This window comes from Dipodomys spectabilis, unplaced genomic scaffold, assembly GCF_019054845.1.
Source record: "Dipodomys spectabilis isolate Male_0828 unplaced genomic scaffold, ASM1905484v1 ptg000051l, whole genome shotgun sequence".
Classification (NCBI taxonomy): Eukaryota; Metazoa; Chordata; class Mammalia; order Rodentia; family Heteromyidae; genus Dipodomys; species Dipodomys spectabilis.
Genome location: NW_024870728.1, coordinates 17,929,586 through 17,949,733, shown reverse-complemented (window position 1 = coordinate 17,949,733; position 20,148 = coordinate 17,929,586). Strand labels below are relative to the sequence as shown.

At 35.0% G+C, this 20,148-nt stretch overlaps 1 protein-coding gene across 1 annotated transcript in view; it reads right to left on the bottom strand.

The window, feature by feature from the left end:
- Positions 1–20,148, bottom strand: part of Erbb4 (erb-b2 receptor tyrosine kinase 4) — a 1,009,337-nt gene that overhangs the window by 272,709 nt on the left and 716,480 nt on the right. The window contains exons 6-9 of the mRNA XM_042679248.1: positions 11,166–11,284; positions 7,972–8,113; positions 5,419–5,532; positions 3,125–3,251 (exon numbers count right to left, since the gene is read on the bottom strand). Coding sequence (XP_042535182.1) covers positions 3,125–3,251; positions 5,419–5,532; positions 7,972–8,113; positions 11,166–11,284 — 502 coding nt within the window. The remainder of the gene's footprint in view (positions 1–3,124; positions 3,252–5,418; positions 5,533–7,971; positions 8,114–11,165; positions 11,285–20,148) is intronic.

Sequence of the window (20,148 nt, the reverse complement as noted above, 5' to 3'; positions counted from 1 at the left end):
TCAATAAATCTGTGATTGAGTGTCTAACAAGAATGGAGCCATTTGACTCAAGGAAGGTTGTCTACCATGGAGCTGCAAAGATCCAGTCTTGTCTGGATCAAACCACCCTGTACAACATTTAATGCTTATTTTCTCAGGCTAATTTTAAGATAAGTCTTTTTTTTTTTTAAATTTTATTTTATTTTATTTGAGAACATACTGTACAGAGGGGTTACAATTACATGGGCAGGATAATGCATACATTTCTTACCATGTTGAGTTGGCATTGTACAGAAATTAATAGCCATATTGGTCTAGAAATGTTAAACTTAATTTTTTTCCATTTGTACAGGGGTAAACACACTGTATTAAATATGTAAGGTCTTAACTACATAGGTTTGATTACAGAAACTAATAAAGTATTCTCTAAATAATGAAAAAAAAGGTAAGCTTTGTAAACTTTCTCTTTCAAGTGAAATTGAGTTGGTTCCATATCACTTTTAGTACTTGTGTGAAATAGAAAGACATTTTTTTCTTAAAAGTCTAAATAATGTAAAGTTTTATAATATTCTTCTGATGAATGTGCAATGCACATTCATTTTTACACATTGTATAAAAACAGTTTTACTCCATGGGGTAGTCATTACCATTTGTTTTATATTTGTTTATTAAACAAAACCCTCCTCTTAGCAGCAGACAAATATATGACTATATAAACATTACTTTTAACATGTATTTAGATTTCGAAAACAGTTTAATGAAGAACTAAGACAAAAGCAACTATGTGACACTTCACTGGGTTGAACTTTTTCCAAATCTTCTGACCCATATTTTAGTGCTAAAACTTTTAACCATTAGCAGGTGGCTTTGATAATCTTTCAATCATGAAAATCTTGTAGCAGTTCTCCACAGGGAATGTAACGCTCTAAGAAAGTGGAGGCATTTGAGGGTATCTCCTTTGTAATAGTGATTGGGATTGATGCATAGTCTTTCTATAATAACCTGAAACCAAGGTTACTAGATATCTCTTTCAGCAAAGCATTGCCTCTTCTTAAAACACTTGAAAAACTATATATACACAACTTGGGACTTCCTAGGTGTAAGCCTGAGTCTTGGCCATGCTTTCTGTTCAGTGCCCTAGGAATATTGCTCCACTTTCAATGAAAGTTATTTCCTTCCTTTTTTTATGCAACAACATGCCTGGTTATTGTTTTCAATTCTAAAGGTCATCTGTCTCTCTGCTCTTTATTTCCTGTATTTCTTACACAGAATGACTTCTAATTCTGTATCTCATAAGTCTAGTTTTTCACCATAAATGGAAGCTGAGCATTTTCTTATCAATACCTGTGTTATTATATATCATGTTTCTCTTGATTCTTCTTCAAACTCCAACTATAGAATTATGAGTCTTTAAAAAATAATTGTGTAGGTAGTAGCCTAAATTTCCTATAGATTTCATTTCAGAGTTGAAGAAGTATGAAATGCTTTCACATATATAGAGGTATATATGTATATATGTACATATGTGTAACACTCACACAATCACACATATAGATACACCATAAATACATATATATATGAAAAAGTGGCATTGGACTAACAAAGGATGAAGCTTACTTGTTTAATGTAAATCATAACAATAACTGCAAGTCGTTTGCTATCCAGAAATGGATCCCATATTCACATGAAAGCAGGAAACACGATTCAAGTAATTATGTTTTATTTTTGTATTTTTCAGAAGACATTACTAACAGATGGTGTTTATTAATGTTATATTTAGCTGAAAATAATTAAATCGAGATATAGTTTATGAAGTACTTATATTCATGAAATTACACAGTCTACTACCCAGTGAACCAAGCAGACTAAGAAAGCAACAGATAGACTCAATGGGTCACTGTGGACTATGCTAAAGTAAACTGGAGAGGTCCCATTTCAAAATGGCTACTCTTCCACATCTCTAATAGATAAGTACCATATAAAATATGGGATAAGAATTACCAAGTTTGAAAAGAAAGTTAAAAGTATTATTATTATTATTATTACTATTATTATTATTATCATTGTTCTGAAGAATGAACTCAGGGCATTTGACCCATGAGCTAACTTTGCCTGAGCTGGCCTTGAACTTCAATTCTCCTACCTCCTCCTTCTAAGGAGGAGCTGGGATTACGAGTGTGTATCACCAAATAGTATAATATGTATTATAGTTTACTATTATAGCATCTGACATGGACCACATTAAGCCATATTTTAATGTAAAGAGACATTTTACACAATAATACAAGCAATAATTTACTTGAGTGAAAGGAAATACTTGGTTCATTATTCTTATTGCTCTTTTTTGACATAGGTATTCATAATGTGTAAAATTATTTTTCTCCTAGAAAGATGTGATACGTGTTTTGAGTAAGACTTTGAATTGAAATGTGAGTTTTATTCTTTATTTGTAGCCTGTAGCACTAATATTAAAAAATCACATAGTGATAGAGACAAATAGATAAAAAATATAGTGAAAATTTTATTACAACTGAAAAAATACAAACACTGTTGCTTTTTTAGTTGAAACGGGTGCATAGTCATTTCATAGAGGAGCCCTGATAATGAACCAATTTGTATTTCTAAAATGAAATACATTAATAGCTCCCTGGTAGTACGCCTAACTTCCCAACTTAAGAATAATGACCATAAAATCCATTTGGACAAAGATAATAGTTGAAAGAAATGCAAGAGCATTTCAATTTTGCTTCCTATCAGATTACTTTGTTTCATGTGAGTTTTTTTAAGAGCATTAATTTATGTTATCGATCTTTAGCCAATTGCAAATTTGAAAGAAGTCTCCCGATTTATGAATTATTATGGTTTTCCTAATCTCTCTAATAATAAATCAAGATTATGGATTTTTGGGGTCTGCCTTCATATACATTTGAACTGATATACAAGTTTATATTTGTGTACCTCAATAGTCACCAAACAGAAACTTGAGTCACCTTCCAACAGTGGGATTTCCCATCACTGCTGGATACCTCTCCATTCCTTGTTGGAAAAAGGCTTCAGGATCAAGAAAAACCAGACAATGCTAAGGCTCCTCTTCATTTAGTCTACATCTTTACAACATATTTTCACACACAGTTTGAACACTGACCCATGAATCCCGGTGACCAGGAAGATCAGATTCCCGTTGATCTTCGTGCAGTTTATGAACTTGTCGATGTTACTGGAATCCACAGTCTGAGCAGACATCAGTGACCCAGTACCAATGCCATCACAAGCTGCAGAAATAAGACTTAGTCAGGGGGATAGAAATCTTTCTTTTGATCAAACAAACTATTACCATCTTGTTATAAAGAACAGCATTTTATTATAAAAATAAAAAAATATTTTTTTCTGGAAAATTTTTTTTATTTTGGGTGCTGGGGATTAAACACAGGGCCTTACACATGCTAGGTCAAGTGCTCTAACATGGCATAATCTCCCTAGATCTTTAGAATTGTTCTCTCTTCAGCAATGAAACTGCTGAGTCTGCTCCAGTATCTTCCTATAGTTTAATGAGTATGGATATTTGAGAAAGATCGGGGAGAATGATGGGAGGGAGTGACATTGATCGACATGCATAATCTGACTTGTGAAATTGAAACACTGTTGTGGGATTACTTAAAATGAAATTTTAAAAGTACATTTTAACTGGGCACACAGTGGTTTACACCTGTAATCCTGATCTGGAAATTGAAATCTAGAAGATCACAGTTTGAAGTCAGTCCAGGCTGAGAAGTGTGTAGGATGACATTTCTGAAAAAAGAATCAAAAACTAACAAAATGTCAAACTGGAGGGATAGTTGAAGTGGTAAGAGTACCAGCTGAGAATGCCATCTAGGCAAGGGTCAGGACCTGAGTTCAAACTCTGACAATAGCTAAGGACCCAGCATATATACACAACATATGTCCATAGCTAACATATATATATATATATATATATATATATATATAATCAATTTTTCCCTATGAGATAAAACTACCTGTTTTCCAATCCATTCTAAAATAGTATTATTGGTAATATTTTTCAACACTAGTCACTTTAGTAAAATAATTCCTCTTGTACTAGTGGTTTTTAATCTTTAATTTGAAAAAAAAGTTGGTGTAATGAAGAATATATGTTAAACAAAGAAGTCCATTCAAATTTTTATATTTAAGTTCAATATCACCTGTGTCTTCTGAAGGCTCTACTTTAAAGTTAAAGTACATTTGTCCTCTCACTGCAAAAGACTAAAACCAGCTATTGTGCATCTGCGCATGCACACATGTAGAGAGACAAAGAAGAAGAGAAGGAAGGAAAGAGAACAAAGAAGGGATAAACAGAAGGCATGAAGAGGAAAGAGGTAGAAGGAGAAAAGACAGGAGAAAGAAAGTGAGAAGAAAGGGGGAGAGAAGGGAAAATAAGCTAGAGAGAGAGAAAGAGAGAGGTTGTAGTCTAACAGTGTGAATTCTCTCCTATTTAAAGCATCCCTGAGAACTTGGAGAAGCCTAATAACATGTTGGAGATTTCAACTATACTTTTGTGCTGCCTAATTTAAGTTTTATTGTGGTGAAGAATTTGAACACTCAGAGATGGAAGGAATTTCGTCCTCTATAAATTTCTATCACTTGAATTATCTGCATCATTTATTTAACAGTTCTGGTAAACTTCCTTGTCATTTCACATACCTTTAAAATATGCTTTAAGACCTAAAGAGCAAATGCCATTGCCTACCTGTCCCTTTGTATCCTTTATATGCTTAGCAAACCATGCTGTACACAGTGTGCTGTGACCCTAAAATAATCACCTGGATTAGTGATTGTTGGTTTGTACAAGATTTCTAATAGTTCTTTTCTTATTTTATTGTAAAGATGCTGTACAGAGGGGTTACATTTACATGAGTAAGGCAATGAGTACATTTCTTGTCGAGTATTGTTACCCTTCCCTTGTTGTTCTCCTACGATCCTTTCCCTCCACTACCCGCCTCCCCCCTCCCCTCCCCCAACCAGAAATTGTAAAGTTCATTTCCAGTATACTGTCTTGCGGGTATCATAAGATAAAATGCAAGACTGGGATGCTATTCAGTGGTAGAGTATTTGTCCAACATGCATGAGGCTCTAGGTTTGGTCCTCTTACCTGAAGCACAATAAACAAAAATAAACTTCAGCTTGATCCCTGAATTCCTATCAAAATTAATTTTGAAATTACTTTTTTATTGGCTAATTTAATTGACATAATTCAAAACCAGTAATTAAGCTGGGTAGCTGACATTTTAGACAGCTACATGTCATGGAAAGTGAGCTTGCATGTGTGCAGTGAATTTGGTTTGGGCCTCAGAGTCTAACTTAATTGGCCTAATAAAAGGTAAACAAAAGACTTTAGGATATGCAACTGTTCTGACCAAAATATCTTGAACTATCACTCACCTTTGGGGCAGATATCAGTGCAAGGTTTACACATTTTAATCCCATTTTCTTCTACTTCCATCTTGGAACTAGGGCAGGCACGCACACAAGAACTGGAATCTACCACAAAGTTATCTGAAGGAAGAAAGGTAAAATAAGCAATCATGTTACATTCAGCCATCAAGTTTGGGGCTTGAAAATGCTTAGCATCACTGATAGTTTATATAAAAGACATACTCCTTCCTCAGATATCCCAGTGTGAAACATTATCTACCCCCTCCCCCTATATCCCACATTCAAATCCAAGTGCAGCTCCTGTTAACAGCAGCCAGGACTTGCTTGGCTACTACTCCACAGCTTCAATTGCCCCCAAGACAGAGTGGATTTCTTTTATAGACTTTGGAAACTATATGACATTTAGTTTGTGTTTCTCCGTTGTTCCACTTCATTTCATGTCATGATGCAAGCTGGAAGTCTAAATATATTTCAAGTTCATGAAGCACAAATGTAGCTTAAGTTAAACTGCTTTGGATCAAGTGCGTGCACTCCATATCCAAGAGAAAATGTTTAGAATGTGAGCTGTGTCTCAATGCAGTGACACAGATGCTTTGTCACATTTCTTTTTCATGAAGGAATAAAGTGAAATTGGAAAAAAGTAGTACTTTAGGAAAGCTATGCCAATCATACAAAGAGCATCTTACTACTTAAACTCTGGTGCAATGTTTAGGGGACTAGTGATTTGTGGTATGTCAAGACATTCTGTACAAAAGTAAACACTAATTATTTCATCAAAATCTTCTACAATAACCGGAAAACATGACACCTGCCAGGCTGCTTTAGATTTGAAGGCGACAGACTCTTTGCTCAGGTAGTGTGCTCTATATGCAATGGTACGAAAGGTTTCCAGACATGAGTGGCACCCACAGTAGGAAACACATTACACAGACAATTCTGCTATGTGGGCCAGAAAACTCAAGAGACTCTGATAATGGAACTATCTGTGGGGATCGTATATAACACAGAGAATTATGGCAAATTCCAACTGCAAAAATTGTAACAGACATCTCTCAAGTGCCTAGGTTTAAAACATACCATCTATCACATAGGATTGTACATCATTTAACCAACACGTTTCTTGGTCCTGGTAGAACCACAAGTCCAGGAGTGACCTTTCAGCTAGAACTGCTTATCATTAACAAGGTATTGTTAGAGTCATAAGTTCATAACATTAGGTAGAATCATCAATAACCTATTGAAGAATCGAAGCAATAGATTAAGGATCAGATATGAACAAAGGAAGAGGCCCGGTAGATTATCACTGCACAAGCAGGTGGCTCAGAATTCACATCACCGACCCCAGTGCTGGCACCTCTCAGGCAGCACACACCTCTGCTTCATGGAGTCTGAGAAATCACTATGAGAAGCCAACAGGAGAATACAAAGCATTAGCTTGTGCATTAGCTTGTGCAAGCTGAAGATGGACCTTCGCCTCCTTGTAACTTCCTTGGGGAGTCTTTCCTTGAAAGACTGACTTAAGATATTCTTCCAAAGGTCATAGTTCTGGTGTGTAACAGATCACTCCTGGTGTGAAGAAAAGCATTCCTTTCAGCTTAGATGTGCATGCATGAACAGTGGCTTGCTCTAGGAATGAAGTGAGCAGCCTAGGGTATGGAGATGCATTACACTTTTAGATAAGGTCTTTTGTTTTTACTGGGACACACCTTGGACCACAATTCCCCTACCTATCTCTTCTGAGTACTGGCTATTTTATTTTATTTATTTTATTTTTTTATTGTGAAAATACTGTACAGAGGGGTTACAATTACATGGGCAAGATAATGAGTACATTTCTTATCAAGCATTGTAGCCTCCTTCTTTGTTTCTCCTTCCCATCCCTTCCCATCCTCTCCCTCGCCCCCCCCCCCAATTTTCCCCTGCCCTGCACCAAAGTTGTATAGTTCATTTTCAACATAACAACTTGTAAATCTCATTGTTGCAATGGGTCCACCTGAATCCCTACTTAAACAATTTGTTTTTCCCCTTCTACTATACAAATTATAACAACATCAAATACAGTGAAAGCAGGGGTAGTACTGGTTATTTTTGGATCCTCCAAAAGAGTTAACAATTTGCTAAATAATAATCTTTGCATTTATTATTCTTTAAGATTGGACGTGGGATGTCAATTATAATGATATATTCTAGTATAAATTCATTATCAAGAATAAATTTTGATATGAATCCATTCTTATTAGAAGTAGATCCTACTTATTATAAAATCTTCTATCATCTACCCAACGTAATGAGCTTTCCTGACACATCAGGAGGTGCTGAGACATTGGAGGTATCTTGAAAACAACTAGCAGCTCAGCAACTGTTCACACTAACTTCAACCTTTAGACCAATCATTTAGTTTGAGCTTTAATTTTCTGATTTGTGAAATGTAATTGAAGGTACCTATATCAAAGGTAATGTGGTGATGAGGTTCACATTTCAAATGAAAAATGAGTTGACGTGCAGGACTTTCATTGAATAATTTGCTATTAATATGGTTATTCTTACTCTGTCACTTACGTGGGCATTTCTTGACACAGAAGGCTCCATATGTGTACTTGGCATTGAAGTTGTGCTCCAACTGAAAGGTGGTTGGGTTGTACACAAAGGTTTGGGGACACTGAGTAACACACGCTCCACTGTCATTAAAATTCATGCAGGCCTGCAATATAGGAAATATTAATTTCATTACCAATAATCTTCATAATACTTTTTGACCAAACACTGCTGTGACTTCTGTGAGGTGGATGCATTCTTGATTTCACACACACACACCAATTTTATGAATGTTGCAGAATCTGATCATTTTAAAGGCATTTGGGATTCTAAATTTCTCAAAACTTTTTGTAATGTTATTTCAGTGAATATACCTTCTACGTCTCCTAATGTTTAAATTGCTGGCTCTGTATATAATAATCTTCAAACCTGGTCAAATTATTACATTCATTTGATAGTGAAGAATTATTTGAATTCATATTGACTGAAAACCATTGTGTTTAGTATCAACTAAATCTTCCAATTCTACAGGTTAGGTTTTTGCTTTGAGTGGGTTTCTGAAGAGATTAGTAGTAAAAGTAGCATGTTAGGTACAAACATCTCATTGTACAGTGGGAAAATAGACTGATGACCATTGCACTGTATGTAAAGGAAGAGTTCTGACTGGTGAATAACCATATGGACATACAATGTATACAAGCTCAAAACATGCGGCAATAATTACACTAGGATGCCATTTCTCTCTTTTCTTTTTGAAGACTTCATTAAATTTATTTCTAATCAACATGGAAGAAATATAAATAGTTATAAAGGCTAGTACTATAATTTAAAACACCTATAAATATGTAATGACCAGATCAAAGTAATTAGTATTCTCATCTCCTCAAACATACTCATTCTTATGGGCTGCATACTTTCAAACTCTTCTTCTCTAGGTATTTTGATATGCATAATTAATTATTATAGTCTAATCTTGTTGTGCCATGCAACACTCAAACTGCAATGCTATTTCTCTTTTTCAAAATGTCACATCATATATAAAGGTACTACATTAAAAGGGTAATTTCTGCTGGCACATATTGGGCTTTAGAAAATAATTTATTAATATTTCTAAACATATTTGAAAAAAAATCTTAAAACAATTCTGCTATATGAGAGTTAGGTTTGTTATTCCCAACACCTGGTAGTAGGGATGAACATAGAGTCTCTAGAATGCTATATAAGCACTCTACCATTCAAGTCAAATCCCTAACCTTTTCTCTTCCTTTTCTTTTTGCATTTTGTTTTTGAGATAGAATCTCACTGATTTTGCTTAGGGTGGCCTCAAACTTGCAGTCTTCCCCCTCTGCCTCCTAAGTAGCTGGGATTACAAATACTCATGTTTGAGAAAGCAAAGTTAGTTCTGGTGTCAATAGAAGGCATCTGTAAAAGTATATATAAGCATACAATTAACAAAAGTGTGGGTGAGATAATTCTCTTGATTAAGAAATTAAGCTTTCACAGAAAGAATTTAGAACTTGGAAGGCAAGCTGACAAACTTCACATTTCATCATAAGTTGTCATATGGTTATTAATAAGCATTAATTTATTCTGTTTCCTTAACACATTTGCTTCATCAATTGTTGTTTTAGCAAGCAGTTTATCACAAATATGACAATTTCCTGATGATAGTCTACTAGATGCATAATCAGAATGAGACTTGCTGATGATACATTAGTCACTAAGATGACACTTTCTAGGAGGAATCTATTAAAAACCAATCTAGAAAGCTCAGTAAGTTTTAATTTATGGCTATGAAACCTCATGTATTCTTATAATGGCTTTACTGACATACTTTATGCAATGTTGTGCATAGATTGCCTAGGAACAAAAGGACAGAAGCCAGAGGAATAAAGCAAACTTACCTTGTAAGCACAGTGTACCTTATAAGCAGGCCTGGACTGGTGTTCACGAATATGCTGTACTAGATGCCAAAGTGGAGCTAGTCGACCATTCCATAAAAGTAATGAAATGGGAATTCTGAAGCTCACTTGGCACTCTACTCACGATCATGGAACCATGAGAAAAAAATGCAGTGTAACGTTCAACTCAATGATTTTTGCTAGTGCTGTTTATTGCTGCTACTGTTTTGGAATTACTAATGTAACACCAACAAAGAAGAGTGTCTTCAAAAATCCAGCTTCTGCTCTCTCCTATCTATGTTGATGAAAGACAGGGGGATAATTCTCAGTTCAAGACCTACTGAGTCTCTTCCTTAATTTTTCTTTTTTTTCCCCTCTTTATTGTCCCCATCCACTTCTATAATTCATAGTTTCCTTTTCCTATAGAACTGTGGTAGAGAAATAAAGGTTCTTATAGTATTAAAAAAATTAAGTAATCACTATAAGTGCTCTCATGTTTATTCTGCTCATTTGAAATAAGTAAACATTTAAACATTGAGACATCAATTCTACTATAAGTCTCAAGCTCACGTGAAAGGTAAAGAATACAATTTTTGTGTTCATGTTTAGTAATAAAAGTAATGTCTTATGTTTAAAAATTCTAACTGAAAAAAGAAGCTAGTGTCCTGGTATCTGAAATTGAATTAACTATTGCCAACAGAGTTGTTTATATGTATTCCAAAGAACAAAAAGGATTATATCAAGGATATGCTACCAAAATGCAATTAAAAGTATCTTCAACAAGGTATAAATGTCAGTTTTCAGTGTCCTCTTCAAAAATAAAAATCACAAAGATTAGCATATAAATTGCCTTAAGTCTACATTTGCTACTCTAAAATTTTTGTATTACTTGAGTTTGCGAATAATATACACTAGAAACATTTAAATTCATAAATTTATCTACTATAATCATGAAATTCATATTTAAGAAATAAAATGAACATTGCCCTGTTGGGAATCAATGCTGCAACAATATAAAGAAGTGATGACTTGTTATGCTCTCAGATTTTACAAAAGATATCTCAATATATTCTTCATGTACCCCAATGAATAATGACTTTTAATATAAACTAAGCCAGACGGACAATTCATTGTGAAGAACATCCCCATTCCAGTTAATCAACAAATAGCTAACTCAGTGAGGTATGACTTCTCAAAGGTAGAAATCCTTGTTAGTCCTCACAGAGTCCAACTATAATTCGCATGAGCTGATGCTTGCGACACGGTATGTGTGAGCCCAAGCAGGCAGAGGAAGAAAAAGGGACAATGCCCACATACAAAGCAGTCGGTGTCCTTGGGTCCTGAGCAGCCTCCAGCGCACTCTCGGTGGCAGCAGTCACTCACGTAGGGCCCGTAGCACCTGCCATCACACTGTTCCGCACACACGGTCCTTGTCACTGCGGGAGACAGGGAGGGGACTCTGGATCAGACACCCACAAGGGATGCGGAGGTAGTATAGAACAACTGAAAAATAGTTGAGTTCTGGAACCTTTACATGACTTTTATTACACGATCGGTACTCAATCAAATCTTACACAATGATTTACGCCTCACAATCACACATTTTGTTTATATTGCTTTCCCTTGCCTTCTAGCCAAATGAAAGATGTATTTAGGTGAACTAATTAGGAATGAAAACTATATAAGGCAAGTAGCTTTGTAGATATTGATATTGATATATTGATAGATGTTGAAATATAGGTTTTCTCCTTTCGATAAAATAAAACTCTTTGGAGGTAGCAAGAGCCACCAATGGAAATAGCAGATATATGTTGAACAATCAAACTACTATGCCTGAAATAAGTGTTATCACAGGATAGTCTATTAATTTGCTTCTATTTGACAGGCCTTGCTCAGCTGGAAAATAATAGCATGGAGTAGAATCAACAATCATATCCCCAAAGTCACATCACATTTTAATTCTAAACATATATCTAAATTTTAATTTATATTTTTAATTCAGTCGTGACTTAAAGTAACCCTATGAAATGTTTAATTTCCCCTTCCTTTATATGCTTGGTTTGGCCTTGTCAAATGAGATGTATAAAATATTTAAATAGGCAAGATATAAAATATTTAAATAGGTAAGATAATTTTGAAAGGTTTAAAAGGCTAAGAAACAAGTCTACATTGTCAGATAAGACTTGATTTTTTTTTAAAAAATTGGCATGCCTTTTAAACATTTCAAAGATGCATGCAGGAAAAATGAAAGAGTATCCTAAAGTAAATTGTTTTAATAGCATTTGTTGATTAACAAGCAGTATTTACTTAATATAGATAAACTAATAATAATATTTTATGATGATGGAGACCTAGGGGGGAAAAAGAGTCTGGAAATCAAAGAGGTAACTATGGCCTCTATAGGAACATTAACTTATAATGGCCTTAGGTTTTATTAATTTTCATCCTTGCTCAAATATTTCTTTGGAATCTTCCCTTGTATTTATTATCCTCTCTAAATTATTTTCCTGGGTGCATTAAAATATGTGGGTTGAGTTTTAACTAGTTTACTCATTGGTGGTATACCACTAAATGTAATTAATGTAGACCGCAAAATATGGGTAGTAAAACTTACTATATTTGGAGTGGTAAACATAAACCTGGGAATAGGGATTCATTGAAAATATCCAAAAGAATCAGATAGGCCAATTGAAAGAACCAGTATTCCACGGCAAAAAGAAAAATGCTGAGAGAATAGCTTCCCCTAAGCAGTGATTTTCTAAGTAGTTTTCTCTTATCAGTACTTTACTATTAGAAACAACTCCATTGCACAACTATTTAAAGAAAATAAAAATATCTAAATACAATAAAAACAAAACAATTGTTTAATTTTTCTTTTAAACATAAGTATAACCAATATAATGATTTAATGTATCCTCATTTGTTTTATTTAAAGAAACTTGACAATACAAATCAAGTTTATCATTGCTTTCTAGGAGAAGCAAAAACAAAAAAAAGTCACCAGTGACAAGGTAAAAAAAGGAGTTTAACTGGGCATTGGCGGCTCACGCCTATAATCCCAGCTACTCAGGAGGCTGAGAACTGAGGATCAGTGTTCAAAGCCAGCCCAGATAGGAAAAGTCCATGAGACTCTTAACTCCAATAAACCACTCAGAAAACTGGAAGTGACTCTGTGGTTCGAGTAGTAGAGCGCTAGCCTTGAGCTGAAGAGCTCAGGGACAGTGTCCAGGCCCAGAGTTCAAGCCCCAAGACCGATCTCCCCTACCCCCAAAAAATGATGTTTACTCATGACTTTTTTTTTTAAGTAAGGCTTAATTTAGGTAGCTTGTAGAAATTTTTGCTGCTGTGATTTTATACTCTGCCACATCCTCTTCTCCTTTGCTCGTTCCTAGTCCCTTATTTCCTCTATCATTCCCCCACCCCAATGCCCTTCAATTATCTAAAGTCCCTCTGTTTGAGACTTCTGAATTTGATTATATATTAGATCATCTAACAGAATTTTTCCAATGGATTATTGAAAATCCCGATTCCATTAGCATCAGTAGGAACCAAGATGGTTCATTTATCATAAGTTGCCAAATAATGTCACTGTTTACTGGATCATAATGTCCATTTTAATAGCATTCTCAAGTATATATTCTTATTTATGTTAAATAAATCATCTTATATATGTAAATTTCTATTATGATTCACATTTGGGTATTATGTATTTATTTATGTGTTATATATTATACACATAGTGTGTAGGAATCATGGAACTTCTTTTTCTTTGTTTTTTGTTGGTCGTGGGGCTTGAACTCTGGGCCTGGGCGCTGTCCCTTAGCTCTTCAGCTCAAGGCAAGCTGTTTATACCACTTGAACCACAGTGCCACTTGCGGTTTTCTCGTGGTTTATTGGAGATAAGAGTCTCATGGACTTTTCCTGCCCAGGCTGGCTTTGAACAGCAATCCTCAGATCTCAGTCTCCTGAGTAGCTAGGATTACAGGTGTCAGTCACCGGTGCCTGGCTTAATGTAACTTCTATTAAATCAAAATCATTGGAAATATTCCAGAAATTTTGATAGTTATAATAAATTCTATGGATGATTCTAATGTGCTATCTAGTATAGAAAACTATTATTTTACACAATCAAGATGGACAAAGAAAATCTCTCAATCAGTAATACCATTTGATTGATTGACAGACTAATTACTCTTAATCCCACTGCCCTCCTCCTTTAATTTCCTACGTGTGATCTTAAGCTTTCTATCACTAATCGGAAAATCAAATGAACAAAAATCAATAACAAGTAGAAAGTACTAGCTGAGAGGAAAATGACTAAGACTGAGGACAAAAATAATGCTTTGCTCATACTAAAAACATTTCTTTTTTTAAAAAAGGAGGGAATACCATTAAAATTTTTCTTTCCTCTCACCTAGAAAGTTGCCAACCTGAAAGTAACTCCACTGCTAAGCTCATTTTACTGTGCATTAATTTAATTTTTCTTTTATTTCAGCAATTATTCAACGGCCCATACATTTATACTGCCTGTATTATTCCTACATGTATTGTGTCCATACAACAACACCTTGTGTCTCCTAAATAGTACCTCAGAGGATCATGTTGAACTGCTTGTGTCCAGTTACACAATTGGAAGTGTGAACAAGGAGAAAAATACCTGGGTTAAACAAAGGTGATTTTGGTTGGATGTGAGGGAGAATTATTGCCTATTAGAGTGATATAAACACTGTAATGAGCTACTGAATGAGGTCCTTGAGTGTTTATTTGTCAGTATTTTAAGGAGAATCTCTTCTGAATGCTCTAGATATCCACTTAACCAAAGACAGGAGGCTTGATGAAATGTTCTCTGGAGGTCCCTTCTGGCTTTAGGATCCAATATTTATTCCTACGGACAGCAAAACAGTGTCTTAAAAATGAACACTTCAGGTTGTATAGCATACATTCAGAAATCTACTGTGCACAGAGTATACTAGAAGTAAAGCAAAATATAGTCCACAAACCAAGGAGCATTACTTATAGAATGTGCTAAAATGTGTAGAAAATCTAGTTTATGAAACTATCACCCAGCAAGACACATTTATTCTCTTAAAAGTGAACAGCTGCAGTTAGATTTTAAGAGTCAATTAGCAAAACTTAAACATAAAAATAGCTGGCTATCCTTGTACATTCTGATTTGATTTAGTCTGGAGAAGGTACTAGAAAATATCTTTTTAAACTTGAGAGCCCTAAGTTTTTCAAAAGGAGAATCTGTAAGCCAGTAGTTTGACATTTCTTCTCTGAATTAATCTCTCCCCAAAGAAAGATTCCTCCTAGAGAGCTAAAATATTTATTTGAATGGAAAGGCAGAGTTGGGAATGTCTTAAAATGAAATGTTCTGCCCTATTTCTTCTTACATCACAGATTATGCCAAATACTATTACTACACTGAGGAAGGCCTCATGATATGCCTGCATCACGATTCAGACAGAAAGAATATGCATTGTAAGGAATTCTTAGCTATTTGAATCAACCATATGAACTCTAACTAATAAAGAACCGATTCCCTAAAAGGCAAGCGCACTGCACAAAGAAAACTTTCCGAGAGGAAATGAAGGCTTTTATACACTTCATGACATCGATGAAAATATAACCAGATTTACGTTGTCAATTTCTAATTGGGATAATGACAGCTATTGTAAATGAAATAACATGGCCATTCCATGCTACGCATACTACTACTGATAACAGTTTTTCTTTATACTAAATGCAATAACCTCAGTCGTTCACTGGAACAACAAGTCACATATCTGCCTAGTTCTCAATGACACTGACATTCAAATTCATCTAATAAAAGCATGCTCAGATTGCCAAAGGTACTAATCAGATTTGTCCCTTGTACTAGATAAATCCTGGGTGACCCCCTGGACTATAACATGATAACGTTGTTAGTTGTGTCAAAGAGGAAAGAGATCTTGTCTAATCTATTCTTCATCACTACCTGCTTTATTTCATTTAGTAAATGAACTTTATTTAATCTGTCTCATAAAGAAATGCTCAATGATTCATTGAGGGACCTTAAAGTTGAGTTTAAACTACACTCTGTCACCAGGGAGAATGTTACTCATTAATAAGCTATCAACATCTACAAAGTTTATAAGTCAAGGCTCAAAGGAAAAAGCAACATTACCTATTAACTTAGCTATAAAAATATTCTTGACAGTATGAAATATTTTACGTACCCTTCACAGCACAGTAAATAGTTTTCAGGTAATAGAGGAAGAGTATGAAACTACATAAAATCATAGTGTTTTTATAATTATGTTTTTATATTATATTTGAAGGATGTGTCCAGCAATAAACAATATGCCATAGATAAATTATTTTTTAATAAAATAATGTGATGGACAAACCAAGAAATATAAAAAAATATATTAAATCATTTGAAGTCACATTTTTATAATAGAATGCTCATTTCTATACCTACCCTTGATAGGGGGAAAAACAATCAAACAAAATGCCCAATTGTTTTTGTTTATCCTAGTTCTATACCCCAAGTGCTGAGAGGAGAATAGAAGTGATTTCTTTTCAATTCAATATATATGATTTTCATACTCACAGTGCAATAACAAAATCACCATAGAATATTAAGTCAGAGGCTCACATCAGGTATAGAATAAAGAAATACTTCTTGAACCAATGAATACTGGCTAGCCTGAGATCTCAGTAAGCCGACCAGCTCTGGTATAATCCAAAATTATGTTCAGACATATCTGAGACACTACCATTTTTTCTTTTTTTTTTTTTTTTTTTTTGGGTCCAGTCGTAGGGCCTGAACTCTGGGCCTGGGCGTTGTCCCTCAGCTCTTCAGCTCAAGGCTAGCGCTCTGCCACTGGAGCCACAGCACCACTTCTGGCTTTTTTCTTTTTGCTTATGTGGTGCTGAGGAATCGAACCCAGGGCCTTGAGCATGCAAGGCAGGCGCTCTACCACTGAGCCACCTTCCCAGCCCCACTATCATTTTTTCTAGGGCAGTGAAATTGGTTTCTAGTTTTAATTAGTGATTCTCATGGGGCTTGAACTCTGGGCCTGAGCCCTATCTCTCAGCTTTTCAGCTCTAGGCAAGCACTCTACCACTTGAGCCACAGCGCCACTTCCTATTTTCTTGTGGTTAATTGGCGGTAAGAATCTCACGAATTTTTCCTGCCCAGGCTGGCTCTGAACCAGATTGCAGCCTCTTGAGTTGCTAGGCATGAGCCACCGGCGCCGGTTGGTTTCTAGTTTTGATAAGGACAAGAATATTAGGTTAACTACTGATGAGTATATGAGGTGAAGATACAAGACTTTGAAGATTATCATCAAACCGGTGACTGTGCAATTCTAACTTTAGAAATATGAGTTACAGAAGTATGTGCACTGCGGACAATTACATAGTCCACATGAAATGTTTACTAATCAAGAGTGTTAAGTAGTAGGGGAGAAACAAAGGAGGAGGTAACAATACCCGATAAGAAATGTACTCATTACTTTACTCATGTAACTGTAACCCCTCTGTACAATATTTTTAGAATAAAAACATATTAAAAAAGAACGTTAAGTAATCATTGTACCTCCATAACTTCAATAAGTGGTATGGCATTAAAAACATATGAGTGAGGTTAACTCTCTGAACTTCAATGAAAGATTTTAAAAAGAGAATGTAGGTAAAATAATACTAAGGGGGAGGAGAGCAAGCATAACATTCCCACTTTTATAAACTAAACCAAATAAATGCCTGCACTTATACATACTCTTCTGTGTGTATGTGTATCCATACACACACAGATTTTACACATATACACATACACCAAACTTATTATATAATGTTATATTAATGATCATTTTGGGAAGAAAACTGAAGTGTGCTCACTGATGGGGAGATTTTATTACTTTTAACTCCATGCCCTTGAGTATCATGTAAGTTTTTAAATTAAAAAAAATTGTAATGAAATAACCTGTGCATTTGGAAGAGGAAGTTAATTATTCCAGGGTCACAGATGGAAAAGTTAACATTTAAAATTATTTAACTAGGCTATCCCAAGGCACATAATAAGCTATTATAAAAGCAGAGTTTAAAATTCATTCCTTGACTCCTATATATCTTCATTGATTCGTATGTATTAAGTTGGGAGCCACAAACAATAGGCAAGTAAAGGTGAAGACCAAAGGGCTGGGAAAGAAGAAGGAAAGTGTTCAGAAACTATTTAAAATGGAGCACTGTATAACTAAAAAAAATCAAGCACACATCTGTTTCATACATCTAAAAAATAGGTTACTCTGAAGCCATATTAACTAACACAATTATGAGCAGAATTGATGAAAATTAAAACATTATACAAATGCACTTCATATTTGTGGTGAAAGCCACGGAAATAAGAATATACTTTTAACTCTCCATGGAATCTAAACTATGACTGAACCCAACTCATAACTTTTACAGAAGAGAAAAATGTGTGTCACAGAGGATCAATACTCAAGTCTAATAGTAATAAAGAACTTAACAGAGGAACTCCTGGGCTTCCTCAGATTTGGTACCTCAAGTTTATAATGCTAGTTTACTTGCAAGGCAGAGAGCAAGGGTTTCAGAGTCAAGAAAAAATAACTCAGAGTTTCCATCTCAAATATCAGTTGGACATGGTGGTGTATACTCATTATCCTAGCAATAAGGGGAAACACAGCTAGAAGGATGTTTGTTGAGACCTGTCCAAGATTCTATCTTGAAAATAACTGACATGAAAAATGGCTGATGAAGAAGTGCTCAAGTGGTAGACCACCTGCCTAGCAAGCACAGAGCTCTATGTTCTATCTCCAGTGCCACTGAAAAACAAAGAAGAATGAAGCTTGAGATACATACAAGAAAGGATGTTTACAAAGTACTACTTTTGTCCTTGTAGAACATATTTGGTGTTATCTTCCCCAACAGAGAAACATATTATTATTCTTCCTGATGGTATGATAATATATATACATATATATGTATTTTTTCCTTATTGATTCAGGAAAAAATAGATTTTATATTTTCTCTCACATATGGAAGATTTGTCTAAAATATAAACATATATGAAAACACACCCAGAGCCATAGGCATATTTCCACAATCAAACCGAAGTATGGTATACTCAGGATTGCATTTCAATGGCAAAAGTCCCTTGAAAAATTAACTGACATATGAATGCTAGGCAGTTATAATACGTTTTATCTGAGAGAGAGTAGGATTTAGGGGAGGGGCTACAGATGAATGGAGAGAGGAAGAGTGGGTAAATACAGTCATAACACTCAATGTACATACGTGAAAATGGCACCTAGTTACTTGAAGGGATTGGGATAGATGAGGAAGAAGGATTGAAAGGACTGACACTGATCAAGAAGCACTATACTCATAAACTCATGAACTGATAAACTGATAGGTTGACTTGAACAAACATTTGTACAACCACTTAATAAGAATATATACATTTTAAAATATATAAAATAAGTACAACTACTTAACAAGAACATATACATTATAAAATATATGTGAATAAAGATAATCATGTTTGCCTACAAATGAAGCAATCCTCTTTTTTTTGGGTGGGGGGTCTGGTCATGGGGCCTGAACTCTGGGCCTGGGCGCTGTCCCTCAGCTCTTCAGCTCAAGGCTAGCACCCTACCAGTTGAGCCACAGCACCACTTCTGGCTTTTTTCTTTTTGCTTATGTGGTGCTGAGGTATTGAACTCAGGGCCTCAGGCATGCAAGGCAAGCATTCTACCACTGAACCACCTTCCCAGCCCCAAGCAATCCTCCTTTAATGTGTTTTTCAAACTTTTTAAATCACCATTTATAATGCAAATAATAATACCATATTGCTCAGTACATTGTACATGATGTAAAGTTCAGAGGAGTAAACCTGGCCCAAATGACAGGCAAAATAATTTGATATTGTCTTTTCTATCCTGATCTAATCAGATCTGATATTTTCCTACTTTTTGACCATGTTTTTATTTATTTATTATTATTAATTTACTTTATTGTTATTATGGAGGTGATGTAGACAGGGATTACAATTACATGAGCCAGGTAATAAGTACATTTCTTACAATGCCTTCTGTTCCCTCACTCACAGATCCCCTCTCCTGTCTCCACCAAGGAGATGTATATTTCACGTTCATCAATGTCCAAGGAGCTCCATTACCGTACTTTTCACCATTTGCCATCGAGTTCTATACCCTCCCCTTACCTACCAAAGAGACGGACATGCATATACCATATATAAAGAAAAGAGGACAGAATTATCAAAAATTTAAAT